This window comes from Pseudorca crassidens, chromosome 14 (genome assembly GCF_039906515.1).
Source record: "Pseudorca crassidens isolate mPseCra1 chromosome 14, mPseCra1.hap1, whole genome shotgun sequence".
NCBI lineage: Eukaryota > Metazoa > Chordata > Mammalia > Artiodactyla > Delphinidae > Pseudorca > Pseudorca crassidens.
The window spans coordinates 5,060,123-5,085,103 of NC_090309.1; the positions used below are offsets into that span (position 1 = coordinate 5,060,123).

The 24,981-nt window shown below is 44.4% G+C and overlaps 1 protein-coding gene across 1 annotated transcript in view; it reads right to left on the bottom strand.

Annotated features, from left to right (window-relative positions):
• SLC9A4 (solute carrier family 9 member A4) overlaps positions 1-16,739 on the bottom strand; it is a 57,726-nt gene extending 40,987 nt beyond the window's left edge. The window contains exons 1-2 of the mRNA XM_067703876.1: positions 16,484-16,739; positions 10,959-11,422 (exon numbers count right to left, since the gene is read on the bottom strand). Coding sequence (XP_067559977.1) covers positions 10,959-11,422; positions 16,484-16,739 — 720 coding nt within the window. The remainder of the gene's footprint in view (positions 1-10,958; positions 11,423-16,483) is intronic.
• Positions 16,740-24,981: the final 8,242 nt, after the last annotated feature.

Below are 24,981 nucleotides of genomic sequence, written 5' to 3' on the forward strand. Positions count from 1 at the left end.
CAGCGAAAGCAAAGATTAAAGTTAAAAAAACAGAGCCAACATGGAGTCAGATTTGGCCCTTCTCTGTTACAGAAGGAGCAGTTTCTGAGAAAAAGTACTGCTCAGTCATTTTTTTTCATGAATGAATGAATGACGAATGAATAAATGAAAGATTCAGACTCAAGGGAACTCTGTCTCGATCAAACAGGACTGAACTTTGAAATAAAGTAGTTGGATTTCACGAGCTCTCCGTTTTCTCCCGTGCTGCTAGTATAATGCTCGCTTACGTGATCCCAGGTGAGTAGGAGGGAACTGGGGCAAACCACAGCCTGGGGACAGAACCAGCGGCTCCGTCTCTGACCCGTCACCTGGATGTGATGTGACAGAGCCCGCTGCAGGACAGGTTCTGCCAGAGACCGTTCGTTTTACGTAATCATTGAGGAAGCCACGGGGGAACGGACTAGCTGCTCACCACCTCTTCCAAACGGCCAGCTCGTGGCACTGCTCACATGACCCCAACCAGATTTTTTCCACACCAAAGCCCGACACACCTGACACACCCTTGAGGACGCATGCAGGCGTGCTCTTTGGGGCGGGAGAGTCTCTTGAAAACCACTAAACTAGGAAACTCTTGGCTGTCTGGAGTTCCCAGCTTAGAGTTCGCTTTTCTACCGAGAGGTGTTTCTTTTCCAAATCCATTTCCATAGCTGCTCAACCCTACCTCCTGACAAAGGAAGGACACCTTGGTAACCAGCGAGGATCAGTTCTTCTTGTTGCCCTTGCGAACTGGAGTTAGTTCTAACCACCCACCAGGGGCTCACAGCTCAGGCTGCTGGAAAACCCACTTGTACCCCTCAGACTTCAATTAATCTGTTTCTTCAACCAGAAGACAACGAACCAAACCAGTGTTTCTGAAACAGATTTGAGGAATTCCAACGACCTACGGTTGAAGTGTCCCTCCGCGACCCTGCCCTGCCTGAGCGCATCTCTGAACTATTTATACGGGCCCAAGGAGCAGATCTTTCAGGCTTCTGGTTAACAAGAGCCTACAGCTGAAACCCCAGGCACAGGAATGTAAAGGTGTCTCCCAGCTGGGAAAGCTTAGCAGTCAAATTTGGCTTCTCTGTTGGTGAACATCTGACCCCCCGAACATCCTTGTTTGCTGGGGCCAACCCTGGGCTGCCCTCTGCCCTTCATTTCTCCCAGCCCCTCCCACTGCCCAACCTGGTCCAAGCGCCAACCCAAGCTATTGTGTGTGTTGCATCACACACACCCCCGCGGGCTCCACGGCCAGTACCGTAACTGATGACCAATGGCAGCTGTGATCTGAGGGGAAGCTCACCAGGCAGACCTCCAGCGGCTTTGATGAGAGTCAGGCCAGAAGGAAGATGCCTGGGCCCTGGGCCGGGTGGGCGCTTCCCTGTTGGTGCTAGGAGGGTGGCGCGCCTAGTGTCCATCTGGGGTTGAGGCCTGATCCCCATTTCCAGGCCGACAGACACCAACCAGATGGTCCATCTTGCGTGGAACCTCCCCTCGAACCCGGGAAGGGCAACGGGACTCTGATTCCTCACCTACCAGGTGCCGGCGTCTGTGTGTCTGATTTCACAGCCTCCACAGAAACACCCTCTGGGGTCAGACTAAACGTTCCCATTTTACACATGAGGAAGCGGAGGCACAAAAGGATGGAGTCATTTGCTCAAGACCACACTTGTTGGGTTCCGCCTCCCTTGTATATACCCACATTCTTGGCCAGAGGAAACTGTCTACTTGTAAAGGTATCTGCAGCCTCTCTCCTCCTTTCCTAGGAACCTGCAAAAATTGAAGGTAAATAAGGAGATAAAAAGAGGCCAAGAAAAACATTGCCTGACACCCCCCCAGAGAGAGTCTGTTCAGGTCTGCGTGCAGCGCTTCTCGCGGAAAAGCTGAGACCGCCAAGTCCAGACAGATGGGGCATCGCTTAGGCTGTAAGGAAGGCTCTGTGGCTCTCAGGCACTCATGGAGGTAGACTTCTATAAATAACACACCGACCCTGACACAGGTTCCAACGTGTGTGCTTCCTTCTCACACCATCAAGCAATTAACTCAATTTGACACCATCTACTTGGAGACAGGGTCGGATCCCACAGGTTGAGGGCTCAGCCCCACAGGACAACCTCTCCCCCGGCTTCAGATGCCCATCGCAGGTCCAGGTTGTCACCTGGGCTTCTAATCCACCAGCCTTAGTTGAGAAGTTCCAACAACCCCACCTTGGGTTCGATTAATTTGCTAGAATGGCTCACAGAACTCAGAGAAACATTTTACTCACTAGATGACCGGTTTACTACAAAAGGATCAAATGATATCGCTTATATGTGGAATCTAGAAAAAAGGGTACCAATGAACTTATCTACAAAACAGAAGTAGAGTTACAGAGATGTAGAAAACAAATTTATGGTTACCAGGAGTTAAGGGGCGGAAGGATAAATTGGGAGATTGGGATTGACATGCACACTCCTGTATATAAAATAGACAACAAGGACCTCCTGTATAGCACAGGGAACTCTACTCAATACTCTGTAATGACCTATCTGTACATGTATAACTGATTCACTTTGCTGTACACCTGAAACTAACACAACATTGTAAATCAACTAGACTCCAATAAAACATTTTTTTTTAATTAAGAAAAAAAAAGGAACTGCCAGGTGGGAGAGATGCTTAGGACAAGTTCTGGGGCAGGGGTGAGGCGCTTCCATGCCCTCTCCAGGAGCTCCACCTTCCCCGAATCTCCACCAACCTGGAAATTCTCCAAACCCAATCCTCTAGAGTTTTTATGGAGGCCTCATTACTTGTGGTTGGTTGATTAAATCACTGGCCATGGGTCACTGAATTCAATCTCCAGCTCCTTTCCTGGAGGTGGGGATTGTGGGTGGTTTAGGGAGGGAGACTGAAAGCTCCAACCCCCTACTCACAAAGTCCATTCCACTGGCAACCAGCCCCCTTCCTTAGGTTACTTAGGGGCTTTCCAAAATTCGCCTCATTAGCATAACAAAAGGCAGCTCTCTTCACTTAGGAAATTTCAAGGGTTTTAATGAGCTCTGTGCCCTGAATGGGGACAAAGCCCAATATATATTTCTTCTTATAAATCATAATATTAGAAACACTTTGTACTGAACCCTGTGCCAGGCACTGTTTTAAATGCTTACCTGAGCAAGGAAAGCCACTGAGACTCTTCTCTCCCTGCGTGCCTACCCGTGGTTGCATCCCACCTCTACCCTTTAGTCTCAGGGAGCAATTCCAAAGTTCCATGATGGGAGCTGGTCAGAGGGAGAGCCCCCTGGTTTGCTGGCAGCTTCCCTGACAAATCCCAATTCAAGTGGAGTGTCACTCTTGGGAATCAGAGGAGGAGGGCTGTGGCCACAGCACAGCCTGGGCACAGCCTTTCCTAGGCAGGCTCAGCATCCGTGATGCTCAGAGCTCTCTGCTGGGTCCTGCGATGATGGCGGGAGGCCTTAGGAGAAAAATTATGAGGGTCGACAAGGAACTAGTCAGCAAAGCTGGGCTGATAAAGGGATGCAAAGAGGAGATGAGAAGAGGTCAAAGGAATTCTAGAATAAGGGGTCAGGAAATTCAGGCTCTAATGCCAGCAATAAGAATGCATAATAAATAGAGGGGCAAATTGAATGAAAGGTATAAGGTCAATGCTAAGAAACTGTTGTTACTGATGGTGGGCTGGGAAAAGCAGTGGGACTATATCTTTTGGATATTGAGCCGCATAGAATAAATTATATTCAATAAATGACTTCCCTGACAGTCTGTGTGTTTATAATAAAAATAACAATGAAGAAACGTAAGCACCTGCAGATCTGGTAATTCACCTGAGAGGCTCAAAGGACCAAGAAGGGCCAGTACAGACATGCGGGCACAGACGTGCCAACTGAAAATTGTTGCTCGCCGGCGGGTTCTACGAGGATGAAACCAACGGCCTCTGCAGTCGCTGACCTCAAACACCCCCTGAAAGGAGTTCAGGGCAGAGATCAGGAATGAGGCTCTCTGTGCCCCAGGTAGATAGTTTCAGGAGAAGATTTTATGAGCCCAATTTCTTGCATCTTCTCATATCTAGAAAAGCACTAAAATCATTAACGGTGACATCTGCTCTTCGTGACTAGCGGCAACCTTCTGCCAAAGTGTGTGCTTTGACTCCACGAACCCCTTCACCAATATCACATATATATGACCTCCCCTCTGACCTCTTTGGAGCAGTGCGTCCAAGCTCTCTGAGAGGCTATCTCCCAGGCTATGGTCCACATTTTGCCCCAGACAACTTAACTCACAAATTTCACATTGTGCAATTTTTTTCAGTTGATAGACATCTGGGGACACGGGGGTACTCTGCTCTTAAGCACCGTATACTGCTCCTTCACAAAATGGGGACAGCAATCCTGCCACAGTAGGTTGTTATAAAGCTCTAAGAAGAAAATGCAGATAAAATGCCTGCCAGTGTGACTAGCCCAAGGGTCCTGCTCAGAAACCTTATTGCATTGCAGCTCCCTCTACCACTCTCTCGTCCACCTTATGCCTAGAGAGTGGACTACAGTGGCAGCAAGATGCGAAATGAAGACATCACCAGAGGAAGGAGGGAAAGAAAGTGGTGGGGAGAGAGGGAGGGGTGAAGAACCAGCATGAAGTAGGAGTTAGGAGCAGAGATGCTCTGGAGCCAGGCTGCCTGGGTTCCAACCTCAGGGGGGGATGCCGACACCTACCAGGTGAGGTGGAGGAGGGGACATGGGGCAAAAAGATGATAGAAACCGTGGTGGCATCACCTTGCTGCTTACTCAGCAAATTGATGCAGGAAAACCCTGGAGGAATACAAATATAAGAACGATCTGCCTACAATACACGAAGCAGTGCCGTGTTTAAAACCAAATGCTTGGGCTTTCCTGGTGGCGCAGTGGTGGAGAGTCCGCCTGCCGATGCAGGGGACGCGGGTTTGTGCCCTGGTCCGGGAAGATCCCACATGCCGCGGAGCGGCTGGGCCCGTGAGCCATGGCCGCTGAGCCTGCGCGTCCAGAGCCTGTGCTCCTCTCCGCAGCAGTGAGAGGCCCGCGTACTGCAAAAAAAACCCCAAAACCAAAAACCAAATGCTTGTTAAGAGGGAGCCAACCACCATGCATGTCCCTGAGTTGGTGTGATAAAAAATAATAGCCAACATGCCTGGAGTTCTCACTGCATGCTGAACACTCGCTATACTGACAGCTTAATGGGAATTTTCCAGTGACCCTACGAGCTAAGTAATACCATCACGCCAATTTTACAGAAATTAGGCACAGAGATGACCAGAGTCTTGCCCGGAGCCACATACTGGACTTGGCCAAACAAGACAGTTCTGTTTTGGAGAAAGCACTGGATTCCCTACCAACTGGACATGAGCCCAGTCACCTCAGGGGTAACAGATTGGTTCTCTCCTGTTCCTCTCAGCTCCATGAGTTGAAAATTCAAAAGGTAAGAATAAAAGAAAAGAGATTGGGAAGAGACAGACCTGGGCACCCATGTCCGCTCTGTCATGGCCAGGCAGGATGCCCTTGTGCAATCTATTGTACTCCCTTTGCCTTATTTTCTTCATCTGTGAAATGTGACTATTAATTCAGCCTCACAGGAAAATCTAAGGATTTAATAAAATAATAAATGTACAAGTGACCCCATACAGGGCCTGGGTATAGTGGCTGCATCTCTCTTACTGCTATGATGCTGGCCATGAGATTTCAACTGGGGATACTAGTTATTATTTGAATGCTACTGGGGTTTTGTCTCTTCTCCCTTTGCCCACCATTAAGGAAGTTCTCATGATGGGAGTCATAACCTAAAACATTCAGCGAGAGGGAGAATTAAGTGGACAAGAGACCTGGAGGGTCAGGTTCATTGCTCTTTCGATGGTTGCATCTCCTCTGCAGCATCTCCTCTTTAGTGAGAGGCAGCTCTTTTCGTGGGATAAGGATCTGCAAAGTTGTCACATGTAACCCACTAATCACAGGTCTCTCTCTGGATGACTCAGACTTTCTGCTGAAAGAGCCCGCTTGTGACGGCTGCCCTCGGGAAGGCTCCCTCCTCAATGAAAGGGTGAGTCCAAGGCCCTTGGCTCAAAAGACAACTGCACTGCATTAAATACCAGTTGCTCTCAAACTGCTTTCTAAATCCGGCCCCGAGCTTCTCCAGTTTCACGCAGGGACGCAGAAGTGCCCCAGCACACACTTAATATCACTGTGCTGTGGGTGACCCCAGGGTGACCCCAGGGTGACCCCGAGTGACGTGTGGGCACCTCCATCCCCACCCCGGAGCCAGCACCGCAGCAGCTTCACCACGTGGAGGTCACAGCAGTGCCCTCAAGCAGATACTCTGGTCAGCTGAGAATCACAATTTTATTGGGAAATGATCATTTCAAAAAGAAAGTCCAAGTGGAAACAATTAAACTTTGGGAAAGTCAAACAAATGCAGTTAGCAAAGAAACCCCAGGCCGTGATTGGCTCTAGATGTAAAGTCTAGAGAAAACTCAGGCTGAAGTGAGTCTCCAGTTCAGAGGCAGCACGACAGAGGGAACAGAGCCCCATGTTTTCATGCGTCGTTAACAAAGACTATGTCTCGGCAACAAGGTTTGTAGGTTGTATCAAGAAAGAACTTTTTGGTCTGTGAAAATTAAGTGAGGTGATATCGTCATTGCTAATTTTCTCTAACCATTTAGGAAGGGAAAGTTGGATAATTATCTCAGAATGGGCTGCCAGGAGGTGGCCTTGATGTTGACACAGATGAGCACCCTCAAGGGCATTGCTTTCGTGGGGTTACAGTCAGCAAGGGACCCCAAAGAACTTGGATATGAATAAAATGAGATGCTCTCTGGATAAACTGTGAAACGGAGGCATCGTGGCTCAGAGGGGTGCCTTAGGAGGTGGAATTGGTTCCCAGCCAAGGGGACTTATTCCACTGTAACAAAACCCAAAGGACGAAAGCACCTGAAGAAAGAATGGGTGCAGACAAATCTAGCCCAGACCTTTCCCAGACGTAGCATCGTTTTAGATCAAGATATATCAGCTCTCACCACCTAAAGGCCATGAACAAGTAGTTCCCAAACATCAGCCATCCTCTGAGGTGCTGGTTAAAAATACAGATTCCCAGGCTCTGTTCCCAGAGGGTCATTGCTCTTTGGCCATCTGAGTGCTCACCAAGCCCACCTGGGGGGTTCTGAGGCAGGTGGCTTGAGGGCCACACACTGAGAAATGAGATACGTAAATGGGATGGCAGGCTGGAGTCCAGGCTCCCCTGGCAACCGGCAGACAACTTGGCTTTCTGAGATGCTCGCCCAGCAGGGAAGAACAGGCAGGTCTGATGAGTCTAGTATCTCGCTCAATAGTTAGAGATTCTCATTATGAATAAATAACCTGGCTTCTGACTTCAAGTGTGGGTCTCCTCCACTTGGTGAATCCACCCCAGATATCTTAGATTATTTTCAAATGCTTTTTCCCCCAGTACTATCCATTTTGGCATAAAGTCCTCATGATAAAATATTGTGTGCCGGGCTTCCCTGGTGGCGCAGTGGTTGAGAGTTCCACCTGCCAATGCAGGGGACATGGGTTCGTGCCCCGGTCCGGGAAGATCCCACATGCCGCGGAGCGGCTGGGCCCATGAGCCTCTCACAACAGTGAGAGGCCCGTGCACCGCAAAAAAAAAAAAAAAAAATTGTGTGCCACGATGAATAACAAGGTCCTACTATTGATATATAGCACAGGGAATGATATTCAATATCCTGGGATAAACCATAATGGAAAAGAATTTTAAAAACAATGTATATATGTGTATTGCTAGGTCACTTTGCTGTACAGCAGAAATTAACACAACGTAAATCAACTGTACTTCAATAAAATAAATAAATTAAAATTTAAAAAGAAAAAATAAAGAAAATTATGAATAACAACACTAAAAAAATTGTGTGCCAGGTGAATTAAATAATTAATTGTAAAAGGGAGAAAAATTAAAAAACAAAACAAAACGTGTGCATGTTCTTTGGTTAGGCACAGTCTCGGAAAACAAAATGTGAAACCCAGGGCAATAAAAGAATACATTAGTCGGTTTGACTACATACATATTTAAAACTTTTATAGATAGAAGATACATGACTTAAAAAAATTTAAGTGACAGAATGGGAGAAAATGTTTGCTTTTTATGTAACATTCAAGTTTAGCTAATTTAAAGTTTATCTAAAGCTTAAAGTTTAGATAATTTAATGAGTCTACAAATCAATTAAAAAAGAAAAAAAACAGCAACTGTTCTCAAAGAAAACTTGACAAGAAGCGATATTTGCATACAATAATTGGGACATGCTGATAAAAAATTACTCATTGTTTATAGGAAATTCAAATTTAACTGGTAACCTGTATTTTTTTTTTAAGTCTGGCAACCTTGAAAGGACGTGAACTTCCAATTCATAGCGTAAGAAACACTAATGATCCACAATCTTTGAAAAGATGCTTCGTATCATCATGCAGATTATAGCAAACACGTGTCATCCTTTTTTGCTCATCAGATGGGAAAACATTAAGAAAGCAATGCCCCTTGTTGATAATGCTACAAGGACATATGCACTTAATACACCGTGTGTGGAAACGCAAGCCCACAAAGATTTCTGGAAAACCTTGGCAGCCGTATACATACAAACTAAAATTAAGGTTTAATATATTTGGTAAAGTGAGAAGGGTTCTGAATGGCTCTCCTGCAAGTTCCCCCTGCAATCTGACCCCACGGTAAGGTCCCGCAGCCCAATTGCCCTCCTTATCAAGGGACCAGGCACGGTACTCGTATATCCATGTGTACTGGGGACCACTTCCCTGACAACCTGTGGAATTACTCAAAAGACTTTGATGGGCTTCCCTGGTGGTGCAGTGGTTAAGAATCCGCCTGCCAATGCAGGGGACACGGGTTTGAGCCCTGGTCTGGGAAGATTCCACATGCCGCGGAGCAACTAAGCTCGTGTGCCACAACTACTGAGCCTGCGCTCTAGAGCCCGCAGGCTACAACTACTGGGCCCGCGCGCCACAACTACTGAGGCCCACGTGCCTAGAGCCCGTGCTCCGCAACAAGAGAAGCCACCGCAATGAGAAGCCCATGCACTGCAACGAAGAGTAGCCCCCGTTCACCGCAACTAGAGAAAGCCCGCGCGCAGCAACAAAGACTCAATGCAGCAAAAAAAAAAAAAAAGACTCTGAAAAAGAATAGATACATATATATACATAACTGAATCATTTTGCTGTACATCTGAAACTAATACAACATTGTTAATCAACTATGTTCCAGTATAAAATAAACATTTACAAAAAAAGAGAGCAGGGGACCTCGTCTCATTCATCATCATTGCCACCCAAGCAGTTAGCACTGTGCCCAGAACACAATAGGTACCAAATGAAAGTTTGTTAAATAAAAACTAATAAGTCAATCACATCATCCCCTAGGAACCAGGAGGTACCCCATCCTTCTACTAGTTCCTCCCGCAGTCCCTGATAGCTCACTCAGTTCCCCAGTGCAGCACCCATGTGGCCCGGCATGGTGTGCGGTGGCCTCCTACCCCGGGCTGTGAGTATAGGTGACGAACACACTTGTCATTAGTCTTATCTGTTTAGCATTGGTGTCACTCTATAACCTTCTGGTGGGAATCCCTCCTTCATCATTTGAATGAAGAGGAGGGGATTATAGCAGCATCTCTCAAATTTTTAAGTATACCTACTTTTAACCCAAAAATTTCACTTCCAAGAATATATCCTATAAAAAGACTCACAAGTGCGAAAAGAGATGCATGCAGACACAAGAATACTTATCGCAACACTGTTTTTTAAAGTGAAAACTTGACAACCACCTGAATATTCACCCATCAAGAACTGGTTAAATAAAGCTTTATAAACGTAATTTATGAAATACTCTGCAACAGTGGAAAAGACCTAGAAAGAAGTCCAAGATTTGTTACCTCTAAGCAGTACCTATGATTTAATGCCACCCACTTTATGTAGAATGATGTATCAATACATCTATATCTGCGTACGTATATGCATGTGTCCATGATAAAAATGGGGAGAGAAAGGCAAACTGGATCCAAGGGGGAGGGAAGAGGGTCAGGCGGAGGCTTTTGTGTTTTATGCTGTACGATTCTGTACTATTTAAGTCTTTTACACTGAAAATGCATTCTAGTATTACTTATGTGACGTGATATAAATGTAAGAATAAGAAAAGTACATCAAAATTTATATAAAATCACATAGACTAACTCCTGGTGACGGTTTGCAGTAATGTAAGGAAACTGGGCAATGCGGCAGCCAATCAGGAATAGTTCAGCGCCTCTAGCCAAAGTCATCTCTGGGCCTTAATGCTCTGCGCTGATCTGGCCTGTAAACGCTTCTCGGCCTCTCTCTGGAAGGACTCCTAAGCAAAGCTGCTCCGTCACATTCTCCGTGGGAGTCAAGGAATTGAGACTGATATACAAGCCAATGCATTTGTGCAAATCCTCCGTCATCTCTCTCCCTACCCCTACCTTTTATTTAACTTCATCATCTAAAACAGAGCTTAAAAAGAAAGCATATAAAGGGAAGGAGGGTGAGGTCCCGTGACTGAGTGAAAATAAGACACAAGTACTGCTTGTCCTAGTGCGAAAGCCCAGAAGGGCCTTAAACCCAGAAGAGCCTTAGACCCAGAAGAGCCTTTAGCCACAGTTTCTGCTTGCTCAATGAAACACCGAATTCGCTAAAGAATCATACTTCCTCTCTCCTGCTTCTCCTTTAAAGAAGCCAGTGGATGGCAAGCAGTGTAGTGAGTAAGCGTGGCCACTGTGCAGATGCCAAGGGCAGTGGCCAGACCTGGGGCCACGCTGCCCTGGCCCATCTCTGTCCTGCTGAGGCCCAGGCCTGCCTGGCCTTCTCCACCCGCCAGGCCCCTTGTCTCCCTGGGGACGGTGGGGGGCCGCATCTCACCACGCTGATGCCGTCGTTGAGGAGCGCCTCCCCGAAGATCATCATGTACAGCTGCTGATTCACCCGCGCCTCTTCGAACACGGCCAGCACGGCCACGGGGTCCACAGCCGAGATCAGGCTCCCAAACAGCAGGTTATGAAGCAGGTTGACGTCGCTCAGGCCAAAGGCCTGGACCTGGCAGACGAGGTAGAGCGAGAGGCCAATGCCGAAGGCATTGATCAGGGCCCCCAGCCCCGCCCACCACAGGATGGATCCGATGTTCTCGAAGAAGGGCCGGGTGGGCATGAAGTACCCGCCCTCCAGGACGATGGGCGGGAGGAGGTACAGGAAGTAGATGCTCGAGTCCATGACCGGAGGCGATTTGTGGTCGGTGCCGAAGATGATGGCGCCCACCAGGGCCCCCACCAGGATGAGCAGGCAGCTCTCAGGCATGAGGCCCGGCAGCCGGTGGGAGAGGTGGAAGCCTGCGGAGAGTGGAGAACCATGTTTAGATGTCGGCAAATAACCCGGCTCTGGCCCCCGGGACGCCAGGGGAGGGGTGTGCGAGAGGCCTTTCAAAGCCACACAGATGGCGGCCTCTCCGGGCGCAGCCTCAGCACCCATCTGCAGCAGGAGCTGCAAGTGTGGCTGCGGCTTGGTGTGAGGAAGTGCTTTCCGTGCTCAGCGCAGGTTCCAGCATCTTCTCAGCCAGCCGTGCCCTCCTGTTTTCCCCATCCTGAGGGATCTGAGCGGTGGAACTCTTCTGCTCTCATGCAAAACCCACCTTTGAAGCTCCTGCAAGAGTCTATCACAGAGACGTAAACCCCAGCTGCTTCCAAACTTACCTCACCTCACTTCCTTCTCCACCACAAACAAATGAATACACATGAAAAGTCTTTATTTTGTTTCCTTTATTTAACCAATGACATTGCCACCCAGTCAGCCACTTGAGAGGAAATCAAGTCGCATTCTTATGGGGACCCCGTCACCTTTGCCCCTTCGTGCAATTGGCAACCTATTTCATCAGTTATGTCTCCCACTAGCTGCCCCGGAAGTCCGTCTCCTTCTGTCCACTCCTGCAGCCACTGCCTTCACTGAGGACCGCCCCACTTCTCATCCTACTTACGGCGGTGTCTTCCTGATTTCCTCCTTCTCCCTCCCCCTCCCAGTCTATTCCACATCCTGCTGCCAGATGACTATTCTACACCACGTTGCCTGATTGTTCAATTCCCCACCTAAGACTCCACACAAAGCAACTGGAATTTAAACTGAGAATATTTGTTAAGCATCCCTGTGACAAGAACAACCCACTGTAAGTCCCGGGAGGGGGAGGGACCAAACATGTTTTCTACAATTCCAGCTACTGATGAAATTTTAGAAACGTTCTTAACAAATAAGAAGATAAAGCCAATATAATGTATAAGTATACAGAGAAGTGTATATTGAATATATCAACAAATATGACAAGAGATCCAGGCACAGCAGGCCACCTGGGGCTCTCCCCGAGTCCGTATCCCACACACCCTGCACTGTCTTCATGCATCCTACCTTACAGTCAAGCTCACGCCTTTTCATCCTGGAGGCCTCCTTTCTTGTCTTGACGTATTATTATCGTTGCCTGCATTGTCCTTCTCTCCACCTTATTTTGGTCCTCTGCTCAATCCTTGAGGCTAAGCTTTTCCCAATCTCTTCCCAAGGGAATACTATGTCCTTCTTTGAATTATTGTAACATTTTATCTGTACCTGTTCAACAACGATCCCTTTCTACCATTTTTGGTCCATGACTCTTCTCCCCTACTAATCTCTAAACTCCTCCAACTCAGGCAGGATGGTACACATCCTTATATCTCCCCAAAGCACTTAGCAAGATGTCTTGTCCATAACAGCATGTCTAATTGCTCAAAGAATCTTTCTTAAGTGTATAAATGAATGAATGAACAGGTCAGCTGTTCACCAGAGAAGCTCTTGCATGGGAAGGAGAAGTTGAACAGGTTTTGGAGAATGAGTGGGACTTACATAGTTGGACAACAGAGGGAAGGCATTTTAGGAGGGGAGAACTCCAGGAGAAAGAGGGGAGAGACAGGGATGACCCAGCCAGATATTTTTGACGTTCACCAAGGAGATTCATCTGGCCAGAGCAAATTTTAATTGGGAAGAGTACTGATTTTTAAAAACAAATTTTATTGGAGTATAGTTGCTTTACAATGCTGTGTTAGTTTCTGCTGTACAGCAAAGTGAATCAGTTATACATATACATATATCCCCTCATTTTTGGATTTCCTTCCCATGTAGGTCACCACAGAGCATTGAGTAGAGCTCCCTGCACTATACAGTAGGTTCTCATTACTTATCTATTTTATACATAATAACAATAGTGTATATATATCAATCCCAATCTCCCAATTCCTCCCAACCCCCCTTCCTCCTTGGTATCGTACATTTTCTCTATGTCTGTGTCTCTATTTCTGTTTTGTAAATAAGATCATCTATACCATTTTTTTCAGATTCCACATATATGCATTAATATATGATATTTGTTTTTCTCTTTCTGACTTACTTCACTCTGTATGACAGACTCTAGGTCCATCCATGTCTCTATAAATGACTCGATTTCATTCCTTTTCATGGCTGAGTAATATTCCATTGCATATATGTACCACATCTTCTTTATCCATTCCTCTGTTGATGGACATTTAGGTTGTTTCCATATCCTGGCTATTGGAAGTGTACTAATTTTGACCAAAAAATGGAGGGCCTGAAATTCAAGGCTAAGGACGTAGGCTCCCTCCCATAGGTGTTGGGGCCATGGAATGTCTCCTTAGGAAGTTTTAGGTTCAGCCATCCAAAAACACGTGGGTTTCCCTCACCACAGCTTTGAACTGCTCCATCCACCATCAGCAGGCAGGTTAATACAATGGAGTATCAAGAGACATTATTCCAAACCACAGAGCCCGCTGGCTTCAAGATCAGCTTAAGGCCTCCTTCTAAAGTCCTGCTCTGTCCATTTCCTAATAACAGCTTCCTTCTTCTCCTCTCTCCTCCTCCTTCTTCAGTTAGTGCCCATTTTAACCACACTTAACTTTTTAAATATGTAAAGTAGGCGGAAGAGCCCATAGTGTAATTTTCTCAGGCCCTGTGTCTCCCGAGCCTGGTCCTGCTTCCAGGGATCTAGTTTCCTGAAATGGATCCAATGTCACCTGCCTGAAGCCGGGTTGCATCTACACAGTGATAGCAGGAAGAGGGTTTAACCTGTAAGCAGGGCCCTTTAAGGGAAATGCTATGTGAATTTCACATTTCAAAATTCTTCTCCCCTTCCATAATGGACAATAGAGTCAGTCACTTTGAGGTTTTAGTTCCCTGGCCTGAAACTTAAAAGGCCGCGAATGACCAAGTCCAGCCTGAAAGTCAAAGATGGCCCTATCTGAGCACCTGTTAGGCAGCGCTAGATTCACCCATCTTCCCCCTTGAGGCTGGGGACCACAATCATTCCTACACCTTGCCTGGGTGCTCAATAAATGTGTCTTGATAGAATGACGGAATAAAAGAACACTAGCGATTATTAATTATATTTTGATTCAAGATTTATAATATAGAATCTAAAAAAGCAATACGGTTTCCTTAAGTGTTCAAGTTTTATGCCATTATTATTATTTTTTTTGCCCTAGGTGAACAAGCTACCATATAGAAAGCTACAAGACCAGTACTTGCATCACAGTATATATTCAGTAAATCTGACCTTCTTTTCATGTACAATATAAAAATAATCTGAATTCTTAAAGGCCAGCAAAAATGAAATTGTGCTTGAATAAGCATGATCCAACTGATAACCTACTTCAGTTATTTTCTTTTTCTAAAGTATGTTGAGTTGCAACCACATGAACATCAAGAACGTTTAAACAGCAATTCTATGAACAATAGGGTCCTTACAGGACTCTGAACTTGTAGATGTAGTCTGGGCACACACAACACCTCTAAAGGACAACCTGTGTCTTATGCTAACATAAAACATATACTTTGCGCCTTGAGATGTTCACTGATATAGAATAGAAGCCTCTTTTCCATTAGAAAATTCTTATTTGTACCAAAAAGAGATCTCAGCAATAATTTCACAGATGAACGAACTGAGACGAAGAAAGACAGAGCTAGTCAGTGGAATCAGCTAGTTACCTGATTCCAGACCAACTTCACCCATTACTGTGAAAAGGAAGGGAGTGGGTGGGGTCAGAATCTCTGGCCTTTTGACAAAGGAAAACGCAAGATCACATAAGACCAACTTGAACGTTCTCAGTATCCACGTGGTTGCATGACAGGTGTTAGACCCCTAGCTCTGAACTGAGAATACCATCTCTTTGGAAACCCATTTTTACTTGAGCCCTTCTCAGAAATAATGTGCAACCCTCTGTGTCATTTAGTCATTTGATAAATTGCACAAGAGTTCTTCAAACTAAGAATTTCATTCTATCTTCACATCTTATGAGCTCAAAATGGACAGCAGTTATGACGGGCACCTAATGAATATGCCAGCACCCCCCAACATCCATGGGCAGGGAGTTAGATGAGAAGACAGAGCCCAGTATCCTGATGCCAAGGAGCTAACTGCCCGATTTCATGGCTCACCCCATATTTCACAGCTGTTCCAGAGGAAACATATAAACAAGCTCTAACATGATTCATAGGGTCTATTTCAATGAGGCAATCTTATCTACTCAAATAACAAAGTTAATAACTAAAGCAAAGGACACATTATTCTTGACAATTAAGATATTCGTATTAGTTTCCCACTCTGAAATAAGCTGTTTCTAAGGAGACAAGGGGGTGAACTTGGAAATTAAATGGTCACAGAGTGGAAACCATCACTTTGGTTTGGGCACAAAGAACCCTGGTTCGAATTTCATCTATTAACTTGAATCCACTTTATGTCACAGAGGAAACCAGGGGTGCTTCACTGGTTCCATTCGACTCAGGTGTAAACAAAGATTTTGCTGACAGATACCATCCCTGTCCCGCCACATCCCATCCCTGAGTGATACGAGTTGCTTCTGGTTGCCTTGTTTCTTGCTTTCTGTCAATTTTCAAGGAGCACATGCCACTTTTAAAGAATAAACAATGCGCGTCGTTGATGAAGCCCATGGTTCCATGGCCAAGAATGAAAGAAGCACATTTTACAGAAGAATCATTCTATGGTTCCAGAAATTTCCAACGGGCGTCATTCCAAGCGCGACATGTTTTACTCTGTATTTCTTAAAGCATAGAACTCGAGATTTTTTGATGCCCAATAATGTCACATCGTTGTTACCCTGAAAGGAGAGGAAATCAAAAGAACCGAGAGCGCAAATGTAGGTTCTTAAATTTCAAAACACAACCTGAGGTATTAAATGGCTTGACAAAAATCAGTTATGACTTTCCCTTGACTCAGGAATAGAATTTTTTATGTAACAGCAGCAAGAGTTAAAATCCACTTAATTCACCATCCACAAGGCATTTTCACACACCTTATCTCACGTGGAAAACAACTCCCAAAACCAGGTAGATGTTTGGGGCCTTACCTATTTTTGCAAGGGATGCTAGGAGGATCCAGAGGGTGACCTCGTAAGGAATTTGCACATAGTCGTAATCCAGTGCGAAAACAGATACCGTCTCAGCTGGCTCAGAGCCGGCAGCAGCAAACCGAACATCAGGCTCATGCTGGGGAGAGGCATTTGTGGATTCATTCAAATCAGAAGATGCTCCACCACACTTGAGGGCCACCAGGAAGAACAACCAACTCCAAGGACCGAAAGGCACAAGCATCTGCAAACCCATGCTGTGGGCTTCTCTCACTGTGTGTGCCTTCGTGCGCTGCGCTTCTGAAGTGAGGAGGGTTTCCAGAGAGCGGCAGCATCTACCTGGGTCACAGGTGAAACACGCACAGTCCGTGGGTCATTCCGGGAAGAGTCCGAGCACGTCATTGAGTTCTGAGTATAGATATTTTCAAAATCGCCTTTAAAGTAGTTGTGTTCAGGCAACTCAGCCTCTGGCCCAAATGCATCTAGTCATTCAATAGACTTGAGAAAGCCCAGGGAACTACCTGTGCGACCTTCATCCGATCGTGATTTGAAGAGCAATCTATGAAGCAAAAATACTTCTTCATTCAAAGCTGTTTCCTCACCTCACTGCACACTGGTTTCGCTTTGTGAGTGAAAATTAAAAAGGGCACCACGGTGCTCATTCCAGATGTCACTAGAGCCCTTCTAACCAGGAAGAGAATTCTTCCCTCTTTTCCAGATCCTAGAAAAGGAGCTACCTGTTCTGCACCCCGTCCTTATCTCCTCCCCCTGCTACCTCACTTGTTTTGAATGGCCGAGGCTGCAGGTAGCTCTTGAAAAACACTTAATTATTTGCTTAGATATGACTTTTGTAATGAAATGCTTTCCCTGAGTTCTCTGGCGGGGGTTACACTGCTGACACCTAGTGGGCGGCCACAATACTACACCTTGACCGGTTCAAGGATGAATGACCGCGTAATTCTCATCCAAACCAGGGCATTTCTGAAAGTACAGGAGACCTATTAATAATCATACCAGACCACAGCTGGAAACCAGAACAGGGCTGGAAAACTGTGTCATGTGGTCACTGTAAAAGAGGAACGAGGGGCTTCTCTGGCGGCGCAGTGGTTGAGAGTCCGCCTGCCGATGCAGGGGACACGGGTTCGTGCCCCGGTCTGGGAAGATCCCACATGCCGCGGAGCGACTAGGCCCGTGAGCCATGGCCGCTGAGCCTGCGTGTCCGGAGCCTGTGCTCCGCAACGGGAGAGGCCACAGCGGTGAGAGGCCCGCGTACCGCAAAAAAAAAAAAAAAAAAAAAAAAAAAAAAAATAGAGGAAGGAGGAGGCGGCCGCATAGAATATGTCTGGACAGTAATTCAAAACACGAAGCTCTAGCGCTCCATAAACTTTACACAGTATTAAAAAAAAGAACAAGCAGAGGAACAAGCTCCATGAAATACCTCTAAAAACCAGTTTTGAAAAATTCTGTGGCACATCCAAACTTTTCATTTTAAAGAATCGTGTTATTACGGCCTATTTGTTCAAAAGAAGCAGAATAACGGACTGTTTGTGGAAGAATTTTGAGATGCATGCCATGAATCTATTCCTATTTCCTCTACATCTGGCCAGATGACTGTAGCCAAGTCACTTACCTTTCAAAGCGTCCTTGTCTAAAAAGAGGGAACGGAATAATATCTATCTCATCGAGTGGCTAGGATCATTAAATGAGATAAAGCAAGTAAAGTATCTGGCATATAACTGATGCTTAATAAATGTTAGTTTCTGTTATTAATCACATCTGTTATTCTATCTGAGGATAAGAATTCTGTTGCAATGATGAACAATGCTCAACAGAGAATGAGAATTATTATTCATAATCCATAGACTATCTCAACACTTATTCCATATCAACCTGCAGGGTGATTTGCATCTTTTTTCTTCATTCATATTAGTGCATGTAGATGGTTCCCACTTCAGCCCCACACTCAGCGAAGATCATGGAAAATTGAGGTGGAAAAGGTTGAGGAAAGCTAGCTTCTAGACGTAACTTCTTAGTAAGGCAATAGAATTAAAAGCTCACATTTGGATTTTTTTTCTTCTCTTTCCTTCACACTTTGCCTCTAAAATTGACCAGATCCAGTCACTAAAATTAGACTATCAGGTGAACCACAGATGATGACTACACTGGGTCAATTTTTTTTTTCAGAAAAAGTTACATGAATAGCCTTGTGATGGACAACTTCTTTAAAATAGATATTTTATCTTTTTATTTGAATTTTATTTTATGTTTCTTCTAAAAAGAAATGAGAGAGAGAGAGCGTTTCCCATGGTGCTCTGTGGAAAGACCAAAACTAAGCACTAGGAAGCCTCTGTCCTCAGGCATTAATTATCTGACTGACTTTGAGAAAGTCACTTTACCTGTTTAAGCCTGAATTTTGTCGTCTCTACAATGAAGATGCTATACCAGGTATCCTTTTCCTGCTCTAAATTTCTGAATCTTTGTGAATACACGACAACATGTTTTCATCAATTGATAGCTGATGGTGTCAGATAAGTGATGCCACTATAGGGAGGGTAATAGAAGAAAAACTAGAATTCTGTGGCGTCCTGCTATCTTCTTCCAGGGTGAGGTTTCCTCGTAAACCTGGTCAACTCTTGGTATCACTTCCACCCATGCAGCAGTACTTTCACACAGCTGCCTGAATGTTCTTTCTAAAGTGCCTTCTTCATCCGGGTTCCCTACAAAACAGTGTACGACAAAGATTACATGAATTCTGTAAACCAAAGGCAGCAAGAGTAAGAGAAAAAGGGAAGCAAGGGAAAGGCACTTTCAGAATGACAGCATGAGAGCCCTGGATGCTCTCCCTCGTGGGAAAACCATCACTGGTGAGAACTGTTAAAAATTAAACAAAAAAAAAACAACCATTCAGTCTCTGGAAATGGTACTGAGAGCATACAGCAATTGAAGACAATCTTCTAAATATTGGTAAAACCTGCAAGAGTCTGTGTCCTGGACTGTTTCCCTCTCCTACTTCCCAGTTCAGTGTGAGGAAAACTCTACTCTGGGTGGGCACAGCCGAGAGGATGGGGCTCCCTTGTAACCCCAGCTCCCTGTCCAGGGCTACAGTTTCTACCCAGAAAATCAGGCTGTCGGTATTTGTCATCAACGCCCCTTCCTCGTCCCAAGAAGTGTGTTGCACAAGCTCTACTGCGGGCAAGTATGGCTGAGAGATCGCCTCTTCTAGAAGCCCCTACTCGCAGGCTTGCAAGTCTACCCCAGGCATGGCAGGCCAAGAATAAAGGGCCCCAAACCCTCTCGCCCTGTCTGGCTCATAGGGCTGAGTTTCTGTGCAAAGGGAGACAAGCCGAGAAGAGTTGGAGCTACTGCCCCTGTTCAGCACCCGATTCATAAAGCAGGAGCGTCTCTCTAAGAGAAGCAGGTTGCTGTTCCTGTATCCCTTTTCAGAGCAGTGGAATGGAGGTTCTGTTAAAGTGGGAGGCAGCCCCTAGAACAGAGAACTCAATAAGTACCACTAAGGGAACTTGCTTTATTTGGAACAGAGTGTAGGGAAGTTCAAGCCTAAGGGCACTGTCAAAAACAATGGACGTTTAGGTAGTGAGCAAGTAGGAAGAGCTGGCTGCTCCATGGTATCTATACACGAAAGGGTAGACCGGTGAAGAGCCATTGTGGGGTCAGAGAAGTGTCAAAGACTGGCCTCAAAGTTTACTCCTGTGAAAATTACCCTGCACTTTAACTGAATCAGACTGTGGAGCAATTTCTGACCCAAGGCATGTAGAAAACAGTAGATCATTCAGCTAGCAATTACTGGGTGTGGAGTGATATCAACAGACATAGCAGACCAGATAGAAGCTTCACTGGGAGATCAGTGAGAGCAAAAGAGAACCCTGGTTTCACTGTCATCCTGGGTGAGAGAGGAAGAGGTCAAGGGGATTATGAGAATGGCCAAGGCTCTACCGACTGAAGGCAGCATTAGTGTCTGCGTAGAGAAATAGACTTTACTGAAATAGTTCATCCAAGTTGCTAAACAAATAAATGAGCAGATAATCAAACAACAACAAAACCTGGAGGTAGGGGAGGGGGAGAATCAGTATCAAGAATTACTACAAAGTTATTTAAAATGTCCAGTTGTTAACAACAATAATAAAAATGATACTCTATGCTGTCTACAGAAGATAGAGTTTTAGATTCAAAGATACAAGTAGATTGACTGTAAAAGGGTTAAAAATGGTACACCATGCAAGCAGTTGGTAAGAGAGCCAGAGTGGCCATACAAATACCAGACAAAATAAGCGTGAAGATTGAAAAAAATGTTACTAGAGATAAAGAGGGACATTTTATAAAAATAAAAAGGTCAGTTCATCAAGAGGATATAGCAATTATAAACCTAACCTGTATCAAGTGGGATTAATCCCAGGAATGCAAGCTGTTTTAACATACAAATGTCATTTAATATAATACATCATCTCAATAAAGGACAAAGCCACATGGCCATCTCAATAGACCAGGCAAAGGCATTTGACAAAATCTAACACTGATTTTAAGAATACTCAACAAACTATGAATAAAAGGGAACTTCCTCAATATGATAAAGGGCATCTATAAAAAATCTGCAGCCAACATCATTCTTAATAATGAAGACTAACTGAATTCCTCATAAGATCAGAAACCAGATAAGAACGTCCAATCTTGTCACTTCTGTTCAGCATTCTAGTAGAGGTTCTAGCCAGGGCAATGGACAAATGAAGGATGTCAAAGTGGGAAGGGGAAAAGTAAAACTATCTTTATTTACATATGACATGACCTCTTATATAGAAAATCCTAAATAATTGACTAAAATACTGTTAGATCTAATATAGAAGTTTAGCAAATTTGCAAGATATGACACATACCAAAGTAAATTGTATTTTACAGTAAAATGAACACAACGAAATAAAATTGAAAAGGCAATGCCATTTACAATAACATCAAAAACTAAAATTATTAAGAATACTCTCAATAAAAGAGATGCAAAACTTGTATTCTGAAAAACAAAGTGTTGGAAGCAGTCAGAGAAGATTTAAATGTAGAAGTCTTCTTATCTGTGGAAGATACATTCCAAGACCTTCACTGGATCCTGAAACAGCCGATGGTACCTAACCCTATAGATACTGCGTTTTTATCCTTACATACCTACTTATGATAAAGTTAACTTATAAGTTAGGCACAGTAAGAGATTAACAACAATAACTAATAATAAAATAGAACAATTGTAACAATATAATGTAATAAAAGTTATGTGAATGTGGTCTCTCTCAAAATATCTTATTGTACAATTTAATGCCTTTTTCCCTCTTAACTAAGCACTTTTACAGTTTGAGGTGTGACAGCAAAAGTAGGACAAATTTCTTTTTCCTTCTTCATAATTTCACAGATAGAAGATTCATTTTTACTGTAGGTCTTAGCCACCTCAGTATATGATTTTTTTTCTCCTTTCTTATTAAGTTGAGAACTTTCACCTTTTCACTTAAAGAAAGAACTTTATGGCTTCTCTTTAGCATATCTGAATTGCCAGCGTCACTATTCTTGCGCTTTGGAGTCACTGTTAAGCAAAATAAGGGTCACCTGAGCACAATCACTGTATGCAATACCAGGACGATCAATCCGATAACCTAGACAAGGCTACTTAGTGACCAACAGCAGGATATATATACTGGAAGAAAGGATAATTCACTTCCTGAGCTGGATGGAGCAGGACACAACTCAAGATTTCTTCACGCTGCTTACAACGGTGCTCCATTTAGAACGTATGAATTGTTTATTTCTGGAATTTTCCACTTAATAGTTTTGGACCAAGGTTGACCAAGGGTAACAAAAACCACAGAAAGGAAAACCACAGATAAGGAGGGAAAGACCGCCTTGTTCATGGGTCAAAAGACAATATTGTTAACATGGCAATACTCCCCCAAATGATCTACAGATTCAACACAATCTCTATCAAAATCCTAGGTGTCTTTTTTCTATTTTAGAAATTGACAAACTGGTCCTGAAATTCATATGGAATGTGCCTATAAGAGCCAAAAAAATATTGAAACAAGAAAACAAAGTTGGAAGATTCATACTTCCCAATGTCAAAAACTTGCTACAAAGCTACAGGAATTAGAATAATGTGGCACTTTCATCAGAAAGTACATATAGATAAATAGAACAGAATTGAGAAAGCAGAAATAAACCCTCATATTTATGGTCCATTGATTTCTGACAAGTGTTCTAAGACAATTAATTTGATAGGTAAAAAAAATGACTTTTTCAACAAATGGCCCTGGAAAACTTGAATATGCACATATAAAAGAATAAAGATGTACTCCTTTTTAATACCATACACAAAAATTAATTTAAAATGGATCATGGACTAAATGTAAGAGCTATACCCTAAAATTCATAGGAAAAAACCAGGAGTAAATTTTGATGATCTTGGATTAGACAAAACTTTCTTATATACACACCAAAACCCATAACCAACAAAAGAAAAAAGTAGATAAATTGGACTTCATCAAAATTTAAAAACAAAAAACAAAAAACACTATACTACCAAGGGAGTGAAAAGAGACAACTCACAGAATGGGAAAAAAATACTTTCAAATCACATATTTGATAAGAGACTTGTATTCTGAATCTATTCATAGCTCTTACAATGCAATAATAAAAAGATAAATAATCCAATTTAAAAATGGACAAAGGATCTGAAAAGACATCTCTCAAAAAAAGATACACAAATGAGCAGTAAGCACATGAAAAAAAGCTCAACGTCATTAGTCCTAAGGGAGATACATACAGAAATACACACAAATCAAAACCGCAATGAGATAGCGTTCACGTTCACTAGAACACTGGGCAAAAAAAGCCAACCAAACAAACAGAAAACAAGTAATAACCAATGTTGTCAGTGCTGGCAAGGATCAAGGATGTGGTGGAAATAAGTGCTATTGGAAAGCTAAAATGGTGCCGATGCCGCGGAGAGGCTGGGCCCGTGAGCCATGGCCGCTGAGCCTGCGCATCCGGAGCCTGTGCTCCGCAACGGGAGAGGCCACAGCAGTGAGAGGCCCGCATACCACAAAATAAATAAATAAATAAAAGTTTAAAATGGTGCCGTTTGCCTGTTTCTTAAACGTTAAACACGGAGTTACCTATGACCCAACAATTCCACTCATAAATATATACCCAAGAAAAATGAAAACATATATCCAGTCAAAAACTCGTACATGAATATTTTTAGCAGCATCATTCACAACAGCCAAATAGTGGAAACAACCCAAATGCCTATCAAATGTTGAATGGATCAGTAAAATGTGGAATATCTATACCATGGAATGAAGTGCTGATATAGGCTACAATGTGGATGATTTTGAAAAAAATTACGATAAATGAAAGAAGCCAGTCACAAAAGACCATAAGACTCTTTTAGTACGACATGTCCAAGACAGGCAAATCTGAAGAGACAGAAAGTAGATTAGGTGTTGCCTAGGGCTGAGGTGAGGGAAGTGGAGGTGGGGGATGGAGAGCCACTGTTCATGGCTGTGAAGTTTTCTTTGGGTTGATAAAATATTCTAAACTTGTGATGATGCTGCCATAGCTCTACGAGTATACTGAAAACTATTTGAATTGTATACCTGAAATGGGTGCATGGTATAGATTGTGAACTATATCTCAATAAATCTCCTTTAAAAAACTAGGAAGTGGGACAGAGAAGGGGGTTCATTTGTTATTACTCAGCAGCCATAGCTTCACAAGGAAACGCAATTGGTGCCTTGGTCACATGGGGCATCTTCCAGAAAGCCCTGTGGAATCACCATGCTTCAGAAAGTTCTACAGGAGATGCAGAAGAAGAGAAAGGATTTATCCGGAGGGTCCTTACTATCTCCCGTCTCTTAATGGTCCACCTTTGTCCCACAGGGCATTAACTTGATATATTCCGGATGTGTTTACGGAGTACCTGTGGAAGCCTGATAGTACACCTTGCAATGGGGGGCTTCACATTGGCCTGGAAACAGGAGGAGGAGCCATAGCCTCCTTGGGTCCAGCCAGGCTAAGACCATGGAGGGCTTGATACTGCAGGAGCCATTGAGATACGACCCACCCCACATATACATACAATACTGCAGCCCAAGGGGTCAGAACTGGAGGATGCGCTGCAGGTTCCTGCATGAAACAACATGATGCTGCTCATCACTGGTCATGAAAGATAATCTCAAAGCACATGGAGAGGGCTTCCCTGGTGGCGCAGTGGTTGAGAGTCAGCCTGCCGACGCAGGGGACACGGGTTCGTGCCCCGGTCCGGGAGGATCCCACATGCCGCGGAGCGGCTGGGCCCGTGAGCCATGGCCGCTGAGCCTGCGCATCCGGAGCCTGTGCTCCACAACGGGAGAGGCCACAACAGTGAGAGGCCCGCGTACTGCAAAAAAAAAAAAAAGAAAAAAAGAACACATTTTACGTGGTGCAGGATTCCCTGATTAGAACCAAGA